We start from the raw sequence: 12,727 nt of genomic DNA on the forward strand, positions 1-12,727 counted from the left end.
AGAAATTGTTGTTGTGCTCATCAGTGCTTCCATTCTACCACCACTATTAAGAAGAGATCTGACAACTTCAAAACTGTAAGTCTAATTTTATTTTTATTTTATATATTTAGTTTTATACTGTCTGTTTTATAATAGTAGTAATATAAATAATAAATTCTAAAATATTTCTTTTCTATATGTAAAGTTTAATAGCTAATTCCTGTTATTTTATTCAAAATGTTCAAACCCAAAATACCGAAAAAAAGCAACATGATTACACAATGATAGTTATACCCATTTTACTATTTAACAAAAGGCTAACATAAGTCATGATCATGATGGAGTCATGATCATGACTTCCTGTATGTATCCCTCTAGTATGGTTTCACTAAATACCTCTTTGCAGGCAGTTGCTGTCCGCCTTAGTATTCAATATTTATTGACAGTATGTTGCATCTATCTCCCACCTCGAGATGATGTATCTGAAGCAGATCTTGATGAACTTATTGCACAACTCCCACAACCTTTCATTATAATAGGAGATTTTAATGGCCATAATCCCATCTGGGGTAGTTCGGACACAAATAGTAGAGGAATCTTAATTGAAAAACTTATCAACAATCATTTACTCAGTCTTCTCAATTCTGGTGAGAATACCTATTTTCACGCCCCTTCACAATCATATCATGCCATAGATTTAGCAATTTGCAGCTCATCTCAATATCCATATTGGTCATTTTTGGTTCATGATAACCTTTTTAATAGTGATCACTTCCCTTTAATACTAACTTATACAGGCAGCAGTAACTTTCAAAGTTCCCGCATGCCACGGCTTAAAATGAGCACTATGAACTGGAACAAATTTAAATTCATTGTAACAATAACTGAAAATTTGATAAATCAAACTAATATAAATGACGCGGTAGAACATGTCACATCGAATATACTTGAAGCAGCGAAACTCTGCACAAAGATGACATCAACTAAGCTTCCAAAACATCCTAAACCTTGGTGGAATCAAAACTGTTATCAAGCACAGAAAGAACAAAAAAAAACAATGGCAGATCTTTCGTAGACACCCAACCACAGACAATGTAATTGCATTTAAAAAAGCTCGGTCTATAGCCCGAAGAGTTCGAAGAAATGCTCAAAGAGCCTCGTGGAAAAATTATGTCTCCTCAATAAACTGTATACACCATCAATTGAAATCTGGAAAAAAATTAAAACTATATCCGGTAAATATTGTGAACACATCATACCTATTCTCAAAGTTAATAATACACATATCTCTCATATCCCTGATATTGCAAATGCTCTGGCTGCTGCTTTCTCTGAAATCTCAAGCGCTTCAAATTATAAAGAACCTTTCGCCACGTTTAAGAGAAATATGGAAAGAATTAAATTGACGCCAAAAGACGACACAGATTGTAACTATAACCGGCCATTTACAATAAATGAACTCCAATATGTTTTAAAAAGCACCCGTCCTTCAGCACCTGGACCAGATGAAATTCATTATTCAATGCTACAAAACCTGCCCGATAGAGCTTTAGTGCTTCTACTTCAATTATATAATCGTATCTGGACAGAGAGAATTTTTCCACAGAACTGGTCAACAGCATATGTTATCCCCATTTTAAAACCTGGCAAGAATCCCGAAGAAACAACAAGCTATAGACCAATAGCCTTAACTAGCTGCATGTCACTACGAAGACAAAGCTGAGTCCAAACTGAAGTACAAACAGAAAAATAACTACACTCGAATCTTTACCAGTGCAATGACAAATTACGATCAGATCAACCCCGACACATGGCGTGTTCAAAGTGTGCAGCGCACAAAGGCACCGTATCACAAAGACGCCGAAAAAGAAGCTTTCATTTAATTTTTTTATTATTCTTTTATAAAAATAATATGCCGATTCGCCTAGCCTAGCTTGATTATGCTTCCGTATTGTATGTGTAAGTTATCTTGCAAACACTGACGCCGGCGGCCAGACATCAATGTCGAACGTTCAGTTGAAAATCGAGGAGCGCGTTGTATTTATTATTTTAAATACTACTTCCATATTTTCATTTATAGGCCCTATATAACAGTTTTGCATTGCCACTTTTTTCAAAAAATAGTTATAATAAAGCTACAATAGTATTTTGTATGATTTTTATTTGTAATTATATTTGTACGTAGTGTGTATACTAATTTTAAAATTTTATTTATAATGATTGAAAAGTATCAGATCTTTGCGACCCCCTTTCAGTAGTCTCGCGACCCCCCTAGGGGTCGCGACCCACAGTTTAAGAAGCCCTCCTATAGATGATTTCGATCCATTGAAATGTCTCATAGATTTTGAAACTGTTTAACGAGCTAGGTTAAATTTGACATTTTACTCAATGGATGATTTCTTGAAGAACTGACTTTATCATGGTTGAAAGGCTTTTTTTTTATCACTCGACAACTCATTTAAATATGTTCCAGTTACATTATGCTCAAGTTTAAAGGCTCGATAAACTTGATCGCTGACCGATTGCTGCAGGATCCTGTCCTTCTGCTTGTTGTTAAATCCAGAGTTACGTCTGGATCGTCTTCCTGGCACGTCTCTGGCGTCGATTGTGTCGCAGGCACTAGATTGTCCAGCGTAGGCATGTCTCGTGTCGTGGGCCATTCATACGCATCGCAAGTTTCTTGTAAATCCCTTAAGACGTCGCTGTAGTCGTTTGTGTTGTTTTTTTCTCCAAGTTGAGCATCATTTGATCAAAGAGATTATCCTCTACGTCTGGCTGGTAGAAATCTTCCATCAGAGGCGCTTCTTCCGTTTGACTCGCACCCAGGGAGGGAGGCTGCTCGAAAAGGACTGGCGCAGGTGGACCAGGCATCGTGAATTCTGGCGCAGGTGGCCAACTGATGGGCTCCATGGATGCTAAGGGTTCCATTGGCTCGGGATGAAATACGGGAGGTGGTGGCGGCGGATTCATTCGAGTCTTTTGAGCTGGTGGACCCAATCGAGATCTCTTTGCCGGAGGTGCCTCCTCCAGCATGTGCAAGGGCGTGGGAGGAGGCAATTTATAACACTGGTGCTCAAAGTCCTGGAGGTCTCGGTAATCACATCCCTCCGGCACCGGGCAGTCGCTCTGGACAATGTCCAATGTGAAGATTGTTTTTTGCACCGTCATCATCACATACTCGACTCCTTCTGGTATACTATAGCGTTTCCATGGCTGAAACACAAAGAGGTCATATTTGAATTGGTCCGTTGGCTTCAAGCTCTTTCGCACCGTCCAAGGCTTTTGGTCCCAACTGGAGAGCACGTACAGTTGGAGGGGTGCGTCTGAGGTCTGGTAGACGTGCTTCGTTCCAACCTGCGCGATCCTGAGTCCAAATGTAAATCCAAATTTTACGATGTACATATTGTCCATTTGGAATCCAAGCCGTTGGTCTGAATTTTTCAAGTGGTTTCTGTGTAGGTTTTTGATGAGCTTACGGACTACCTTTTCCCATTGTGGCTTATTCGGCGAACAGTGCCGCGCCTCTGACACACACCGCAGGAAATTTTGAATTACTTTTTTTTTCTGTCCACTTTAAGTCAAGTTTCGTGTAAAACATTCTATAATGTTCTTGCTCTTGAAAGGCTATGAATGCGGTGACTGGTCCCATCTTGGCAGCATGTTCAAAGGCATCCAAGTTATCCTCCAGGCTAAGAGTATGGAGTGAAGAGGTCAGGGCATTCGGAAACACATCCATGGTTTGACACGAGTAGCAAAGCTTTTTCGATCTTTTGAGTCGAAAGTGAAATTTCTCCCGCAGTGCCTCTGCTTTTATAGCCGAAAAGCAGGATGTGCTTCCGTTTAGTGGGCGAGTCCATTTAGCAGATGACGTCAGGGGGTGTTTTGCTTCCAAAGGGCTTTTCACACACGGGAAGCAAGCTTGACGCAATCGATCTTGGATTGTTTTGGGTAGAAATTTCTTGGCAAGACTTGTGCAATGACTCAACAAGCTTGATCCTATAGATGATTTCGATCCATTGAAATGTCTCATTTTGAAACGGTTTAACAAGCTAGGTTAAATTTGACATTTTACTCAATGGATGATTTCTTGAAGAACTGACTTTATCATGGTTGAAAGGCTTTTTTTTATCACTCTACACCATTTAAAAACAAACTCATTTAAATATGTTCCAGTTACATTATGCTCAAGTTTAAAGGCTCGATAAACTTGATCGCTGACCGATTGCTGCAGGATCCAGTCCTTCTGCTTGTTGTTAAATCCAGAGGCACGTCTGGATCGTCTTCCTGGCACGTCTCTGGCGTCGATTGTGTCGCAGGCACTAGATTGTCCAGCGTAGGCATGTCTCGTGTCGTGGGCCATTCATACGCATCGCAAGTTTCTTGTAAATCCTTTAAGACGTCGCTGTAGTCGTTTGGGTTGTTTTTTTTCTCCAAGTTGAGCATCATTTGGTCAAAGAGATTATCCTCTACGTCTGGCTGGTAGAAATCTTCCATCAGAGGCGCTTCTTCCGTTTGACTCGCACCCAGGGAGGGAGGCTGCTCGAAAAGGACTGGCGCAGGTGGACCAGGCATCGTGAATTCTGGCGCATTTGGCCAACTGATGGGCTCCATGGATGCTAAAGGTTCCATTGGCTCGGGATGAAATACGGGAGGTGGTGGCGGCGGATTCATTCGAGTCTTTTGAGCTGGTGGACCCAATCGAGATCTCTTTGCCGGAGGTGCCTCCTCCAGCATGTGCAAGGGCGTGGGAGGAGGCAATTTATAACACTGGTGCTCAAAGTCCTGGAGGTCTCGGTAATCACATCCCTCCGGCACCGGGCAGTCGCTCTGGACAATGTCCAATGTGAAGATTGTTTTTTGCACCGTCATCATCACATACTCGACTCCTTCTGGTATACTATAGCGTTTCCATGGCTGAAACACAAAGAGGTCATATTTGAATTGGTCCGTTGGCTTCAAGCTCTTTCGCACCGTCCAAGGCTTTTGGTCCCAACTGGAGAGCACGTACAGTTGGAGGGGTGCGTCTGAGGTCTGGTAGACGTGCTTCGTTCCAACCTGCGCGATCCTGAGTCCAAATGTAAATCCAAATTTTACGATGTACATATTGTCCATTTGGAATCCAAGCCGTTGGTCTGAATTTTTCAAGTGGTTTCTGTGTAGGTTTTTGATGAGCTTACGGACTACCTTTTCCCATTGTGGCTTATTCGGCGAACAGTGCCGCGCCTCTGACACACACCGCAGGAAATTTTGAATTACTTTTTTTTTCTGTCCACTTTAAGTCAAGTTTCGTGTAAAACATTCTATAATGTTCTTGCTCTTGAAAGGCTATGAATGCGGTGACTGGTCCCATCTTGGCAGCATGTTCAAAGGCATCCAAGTTATCCTCCAGGCTAAGAGTATGGAGTGAAGAGGTCAGGGCATTCGGAAACACATCCATGGTTTGACACGAGTAGCAAAGCTTTTTCGATCTTTTGAGTCGAAAGTGAAATTTCTCCCGCAGTGCCTCTGCTTTTATAGCCGAAAAGCAGGATGTGCTTCCGTTTAGTGGGCGAGTCCATTTAGCAGATGACGTCAGGGGGTGTTTTGCTTCCAAAGGGCTTTTCACACACGGGAAGCAAGCTTGACGCAATCGATCTTGGATTGTTTTGGGTAGAAATTTCTTGGCAAGACTTGTGCAATGACTCAACAAGCTTGATCCTATAGATGATTTCGATCCATTGAAATGTCTCATTTTGAAACGGTTTAACAAGCTAGGTTAAATTTGACATTTTACTCAATGGATGATTTCTTGAAGAACTGACTTTATCATGGTTGAAAGGCTTTTTTTTATCACTCTACACCATTTAAAAACAAACTCATTTAAATATGTTCCAGTTACATTATGCTCAAGTTTAAAGGCTCGATAAACTTGATCGCTGACCGATTGCTGCAGGATCCAGTCCTTCTGCTTGTTGTTAAATCCAGAGGCACGTCTGGATCGTCTTCCTGGCACGTCTCTGGCGTCGATTGTGTCGCAGGCACTAGATTGTCCAGCGTAGGCATGTCTCGTGTCGTGGGCCATTCATACGCATCGCAAGTTTCTTGTAAATCCTTTAAGACGTCGCTGTAGTCGTTTGGGTTGTTTTTTTTCTCCAAGTTGAGCATCATTTGGTCAAAGAGATTATCCTCTACGTCTGGCTGGTAGAAATCTTCCATCAGAGGCGCTTCTTCCGTTTGACTCGCACCCAGGGAGGGAGGCTGCTCGAAAAGGACTGGCGCAGGTGGACCAGGCATCGTGAATTCTGGCGCATTTGGCCAACTGATGGGCTCCATGGATGCTAAAGGTTCCATTGGCTCGGGATGAAATACGGGAGGTGGTGGCGGCGGATTCATTCGAGTCTTTTGAGCTGGTGGACCCAATCGAGATCTCTTTGCCGGAGGTGCCTCCTCCAGCATGTGCAAGGGCGTGGGAGGAGGCAATTTATAACACTGGTGCTCAAAGTCCTGGTGGTCTCGGTAATCACATCCCTCCGGCACCGGGCAGTCGCTCTGGACAATGTCCAATGTGAAGATTGTTTTTTGCACCGTCATCATCACATACTCGACTCCTTCTGGTATACTATAGCGTTTCCATGGCTGAAACACAAAGAGGTCATATTTGAATTGGTCCGTTGGCTTCAAGCTCTTTCGCACCGTCCAAGGCTTTTGGGCCCAACTGGAGAGCACGTACAGTTGGAGGGGTGCGTCTGAGGTCTGGTAGACGTGCTTCGTTCCACCCTGCGCGATCCTGAGTCCAAATGTAAATCCAAATTTTACGATGTACATATTGTCCATTTGGAATCCAAGCCGTTGGTCTGAATTTTTCAAGTGGTTTCTGTGTAGGTTTTTGATGAGCTTACGGACTACCTTTTCCCATTGTGGCTTATTCGGCGAACAGTGCCGCGCCTCTGACACACACCGCAGGAAATTTTGAATTACTTTTTTTTTCTGTCCACTTTAAGTCAAGTTTCGTGTAAAACATTCTATAATGTTCTTGCTCTTGAAAGGCTATGAATGCGGTGACTGGTCCCATCTTGGCAGCATGTTCAAAGGCATCCAAGTTATCCTCCAGGCTAAGAGTATGGAGTGAAGAGGTCAGGGCATTCGGAAACACATCCATGGTTTGACACGAGTAGCAAAGCTTTTTCGATCTTTTGAGTCGAAAGTGAAATTTCTCCCGCAGTGCCTCTGCTTTTATAGCCGAAAAGCAGGATGTGCATCCGTTTAGTGGGCGAGTCCATTTAGCAGATGACGTCAGGGGGTGTTTTGCTTCCAAAGGGCTTTTCACACACGGGAAGCAAGCTTGACGCAATCGATCTTGGATTGTTTTGGGTAGAAATTTCTTGGCAGGACTTGTGCAATGACTCAACAAGCTTGATCCTATAGATGATTTCGATCCATTGAAATGTCTCATTTTGAAACTGTTTAACAAGCTAGGTTAAATTTGACATTTTACTCAATGGATGATTTCTTGAAGAACTGACTTTATCATGGTTGAAAGGCTTTTTTTATCACTCTACACCATTTAAAAACAAACTCATTTAAATATGTTCCAGTTACATTATGCTCAAGTTTAAAGGCTCGATAAACTTGATCGCTGACCGATTGCTGCAGGATCCAGTCCTTCTGCTTGTTGTTAAATCCAGAGGCACGTCTGGATCGTCTTCCTGGCACGTCTCTGGCGTCGATTGTGTCGCAGGCACTAGATTGTCCAGCGTTGGCATGTCTCGTGCCGTGGGCCATTCATACGCATCGCAAGTTTCTTGTAAATCCTTTAAGACGTCGCTGTAGTCGTTTGGGTTTTTTTTTCTCCAAGTTGAGCATCATTTGGTCAAAGAGATTATCCTCTACGTCTGGCTGGTAGAAATCTTCCATCAGAGGCGCTTCATCCGTTTGACTCGCACCCAGGGAGGGAGGCTGCTCGAAAAGGACTGGCGCAGGTGGACCGGGCATCGTGAATTCTGGCGCAGGTGGCCAACTGATGAGCTCCATGGATGCTAAAGGTTCCATTGGCTCGGGATGAAATACGGGAGGTGGTGGCGGCGGATTCATTCGAGTCTTTTGAGCTGGTGGACCCAATCGAGATCTCTTTGCCGGAGGTGCCTCCTCCAGCAAGTGCAAGGGCGTGGGAGGAGGCAATTTATAACACTGGTGCTCAAAGTCCTGGTGGTCTCGGTAATCACATCCCTCCGGCACCGGGCAGTCGCTCTGGACAATGTCCAATGTGAAGATTTTTTTTTGCACCGTCATCATCACATACTCGACTCCTTCTGGTATACTATAGCGTTTCCATGGCTGAAACACAAAGAGGTCATATTTGAATTGGTCCGTTGGCTTCAAGCTCTTTCGCACCGTCCAAGGCTTTTGGTCCCAACTGGAGAGCACGTAAAGTTGGAGGGGTGCGTCTGAGGTCTGGTAGACGTGCTTCGTTCCACCCTGCGCGATCCTGAGTCCAAATGTAAATCCAAATTTTACGATGTACATATTGTCCATTTGGAATCCAAGCCGTTGGTCTGAATTTTTCAAGTGGTTTCTGTGTAGGTTTTTGATGAGCTTACGGACTACCTTTTCCCATTGTGGCTTATTCGGCGAACAGTGCCGCGCCTCTGACACACACCGCAGGAAATTTTGAATTACTTTTTTTTTCTGTCCACTTTAAGTCAAGTTTCGTGTAAAACATTTTGTAATGTTCTTGCTCTGATGTCAAGGACATTATTTCAAAATATCAACCTGCATGCATTGCCTTGCAGGAGACACATTTAACGTCATCCAATGCTTTTAAACTGCGCAACTATTCTTGCTATCGGCAGGATTTTAATGATGGAAATCAACCTCATGGCGGCGTAGCAATTTTAACTTCATCAGCTTTTCCATCAACTCACCTTTCATTATCAACCTCATTACAAGCTACCATAGTTCAAATTCACATCAATGTTCTCATTACAGTCTGCTCTGTCTATCTACCCCCTCATGCACCCATTTCTCAAACAGATTTGAACTCACTGATAGTGCAATTACCTTCGCCTTTTATTTTGCTTGGAGATTTTAATGGTCATAGTGAATTGTGGGGTAGTTCCGCCTCCAATGACCGGGGGCGTAAAATTGAACAACTCATCCACGACCATAATCTCTGTTTGCTTAATAAAGACGAAGAAACTTACTTTCATTCACCTACTGAAACCTTTCATTCAATTGATCTAGCAGTATGTTCACCTGCTATCTTACCTTTTATAAACTTTTCTGTGAGTGATAATCTTCACAACAGTGATCATTTTCCTCTCATTGTTTCATATTTTACTTCTGTTCCTATGAGTTCACGACCATCAACTTTCATATTTCATCGCGCTAACTGGCCTCTATTTACAATACTTGCTCAGATTATGGAGGTTATGATAACTCGCAATACTATAGGTGCTGCTATTAATAATATAACATCTGTAATTCTCCAAGCGGCAGAAGAAAGTATTCCTAAGTCGTCAAGTTCACTTCCTCGCCACCGTAAGCCGTGGTGGAATAAGGAATGCGCAGCTGCCTACAAAGAGCAAAGACGCTTGTGGAGCATCTTCCGCCGTTATCCTAATACTGTTAACCTTTTGACCTTTAAACGAGCAAAAGCTATAGCACGAAAGATCAGACGCAAAAGTCAAAGAGAATCTTGGTCCCGTTATGTCTCGTCCATAACATCTTCGACATCTCCCAGACAAGTCTGGTCGAGAGTTAAGAGAGCTAATGGCATATATCGCGAATTTCGATAAAGAAAAACGATACCATGTATTCTTCTCCTACAGACGTTTGTAATATGCTTGGTGATGCATTTGCTGCTGTCTCTTGTCCAGAGACTTACAGCCCAGCATTTCAAGACCATAAGCAGACTGTCGAAAGGAATAATATAAACTTTGCATCGTGTCGTCTCTGCCAATATAACAGTGATTTTAGTTTTGCTGAATTACAGAAAGCCCTATATCGAAGTAAAAACACAAGCCCTGGTTTTGATGGTATTACATATCACATGCTCCGCCACTTAGATCGGACGTCTTTGTCAAATGTCCTTGTGCTATTCAACAGAATATGGACGGAACAAACGTACCCATCTGTCTGGAGTGAAGCAATTGTAATACCTATTCTAAAACCAGGTAAAGACGCTAACGATCCAGTCAACTATCGCCCGATAGCCTTGACCAGCTGCCTTGGTAAAACATTTGAGCGGATGGTTAACTCTCGACTTGTGTATGACATTGAAAAAAAGCGTGTCATACCAGATTTTCAAAGTGGCTTTCGTAAGGGCCGGTCAACTTTAGATAATATTATTGAACTGGAATCCAGAATTCGTAACGCCTTTGTCCGGCGGAATCATCTTGTCTCTATCTTTTTTGATATTGAGAAAGCATATGATCGGACTTGGCGTTATGGAATTCTCCAGACACTGTTTGACATTGGACTCCGGGGTCATCTGCCAATTTTCATCAAAATTTCTTGCTGAGGCGCTATTTTCGTGTTAAGCTTGGATCTACATTTTCTGATCTTTACGCTCAAGCGGAAGGCGTCCCACAAGGCAGCGTTTTAAGTGTCACATTATTCATCATGCATATTTCACCAGTTTTAAACTTCTTACCCCCTACTGTCTCTGGCTCTCTCTATGTCGATGATCTACACATCTCGTGTTCAGGATCCGTCATGAGAATCATCGAGCGACAACTGCAATTATCTGTGAACAAGATCTTAGACTGGTGTGATCAGAATGGTCACACTCTTTCGCCATCTAAAAGTTGCTGTATCCATTTCTGCCGTAAACGCTCGCTTCATAATGACCCTGACATCTCCATTCGAAACATTAATATACCAGTCGTGCCACACACGAAATTTTTAAGAGTCATTTTCGACAATAAGCTAACTTTTATACATCATATCAGGCTATTACGTAAACAATGCGAACAGAAACTGAACATTTTGCGTGTACTGTGTAATACATTTTGGGGAGCTGATCGCCTAGCCCTGCTACGCATATATCAAGCGCTGATACTTTCACGGCTTGACTATGCATGTGCAGTTTATGGCTCTGCAACCGCCTCCAATCTACGTATCTTAGATACCGTACACCATTCAGCTCTTCGCATTTGCTCGGGAGCTTTTCGTACATCTCCCGTTAAAAGTTTATACGTTGTCTGCAATCAAATACCATTAGATTTACATCGCATGCAGCTATCTCTCAGTTATTACTTTCGTATCATGTCCTCTAGATATCATCCACTAAAGAATTATGTAATTTCATCAAGCTTGGAGAGATTATATGCAGCTAGATCTTCTCACGTCCGTCCATTTCATGCTCGCATGTGTTTACTCTTTCAAACTTATGACATTTGCAAATCACCATCGCAATCTGTCGATCATCTTATCATACCTCCATGGAACATTATACCATATCAATTTTATTCCCCTTTTATGATGTATAATAAATCTAATGTTGCACCCATTACCTTCCAGCAACTATTCATTTCTCATCGTCACCAATATTCAGAGTATGTACCTGTGTTTACTGACGGATCAAAATCTGCGGGTTATGTAGGCTGTGGTGTCATTATCGCTGATGATACCTATAGCTACAGAATCCCAAGTATTTGCTCCGTCTTTACTGCCGAAGCTGCTGCCATCCTCTTCGCACTGCGGCTGATTTCCACTCGTTCTAGAAGGAAGTATTGCATATACTCCGACAGTATGAGTGTTTTGAGGCAGTTGGAAAATTTTAACAGTGATACTCATCCGATTTTATGTTTTATTAATCACTTGTTGATAACCCTTCACAAAAATAGATTTCATATTTTATTCTGTTGGGTGCCGAGTCACGTCGGTATTCCAGGGAACGACTTGGCTGATTCGGCTGCAAAATCTGCTACCTCTGTTTTAACTCTATCTGTACCTTTGTCGGACACAAAAACTTATGTTCGACAGTTCATCACATCTGTTTGGCAACAACAATGGGATCTAAAAATTTATAACAAGTTACACTCTATGAAAACAGATTTTAACCCTTATCCTGTATTGAGTCTGCGGCATGCAGATGTAAAATTAAACCGTCTCCGAATCGGTCACACTCGGCTGACCCACCTACATTTGTTATTCGGGGAACCTCCTCCCCAATGCAACACCTGTAAAGTTTTACTCACTATTCATCATATTTTAATCATCTGCCCATGTTTTAACCGTCATCGTCTAATCTTTTTTGGTAGTTCTATTTTAACTCTTCAAGATTTGTTAGGTGACTCTCATCATCCTAACATTTTTGCGTTTCTACGCGCAATTGGTCTTTTATACTGTATATAACTGTTTTATCCTATTCACAATTTTATCTGATTTTATTCATCTTTGAATGCAACTGTTTTATAATGCATTACTACGTTTCCATTTTATCTGATTTTACTCACTTTTGAATACCTCTGTCACGTTGTATTTAGTTATATAAATTCCGTGTGACTTTTAATGAAGAAAAATTTGTAATATACATTTACCTTTATTTTAAAACCGTTCGTTTGGCGCAGCATGTCCTCCTTTGGACTTTGTGCCATTAAACCCCACATTCAACCATCAACCAATCGAAATCCCCAACCAACGCGACCCATCTATTTATAGGCTTCCCATTTTGAAATATATTTAACACGTTCATAACGAATTGCATTAAAGTCATTTTACCCTATAATTGAATTGAAAGCGTACATAAGTATAATGTTCTCTTTGA

General features: G+C 42.1%; 2 protein-coding genes across 2 annotated transcripts in view; both read left to right on the forward strand.

Moving 5' to 3' along the window:
* Positions 1-12,727, forward strand: part of LOC147803352 (uncharacterized) — a 48,402-nt gene that overhangs the window by 15,573 nt on the left and 20,102 nt on the right. The window contains exon 2 of the mRNA XM_087150961.1: positions 1-12,727. This exon is cut by the window's right edge and continues 20,102 nt beyond it. The gene's annotated coding sequence lies outside the window, so the exon portion shown is untranslated.
* LOC147803354 (uncharacterized) overlaps positions 10,579-12,727 on the forward strand; it is a 4,549-nt gene continuing 2,400 nt past the window's right edge. The window contains exon 1 of the mRNA XM_087151261.1: positions 10,579-12,142. Coding sequence (XP_087007387.1) covers positions 10,579-12,142 — 1,564 coding nt within the window. The remainder of the gene's footprint in view (positions 12,143-12,727) is intronic.

The sequence above is a fragment of the Parasteatoda tepidariorum genome, chromosome 9 (assembly GCF_982258835.1).
Source record: "Parasteatoda tepidariorum strain Cologne lab strain chromosome 9, Ptep-v5.0, whole genome shotgun sequence".
Classification (NCBI taxonomy): Eukaryota; Metazoa; Arthropoda; class Arachnida; order Araneae; family Theridiidae; genus Parasteatoda; species Parasteatoda tepidariorum.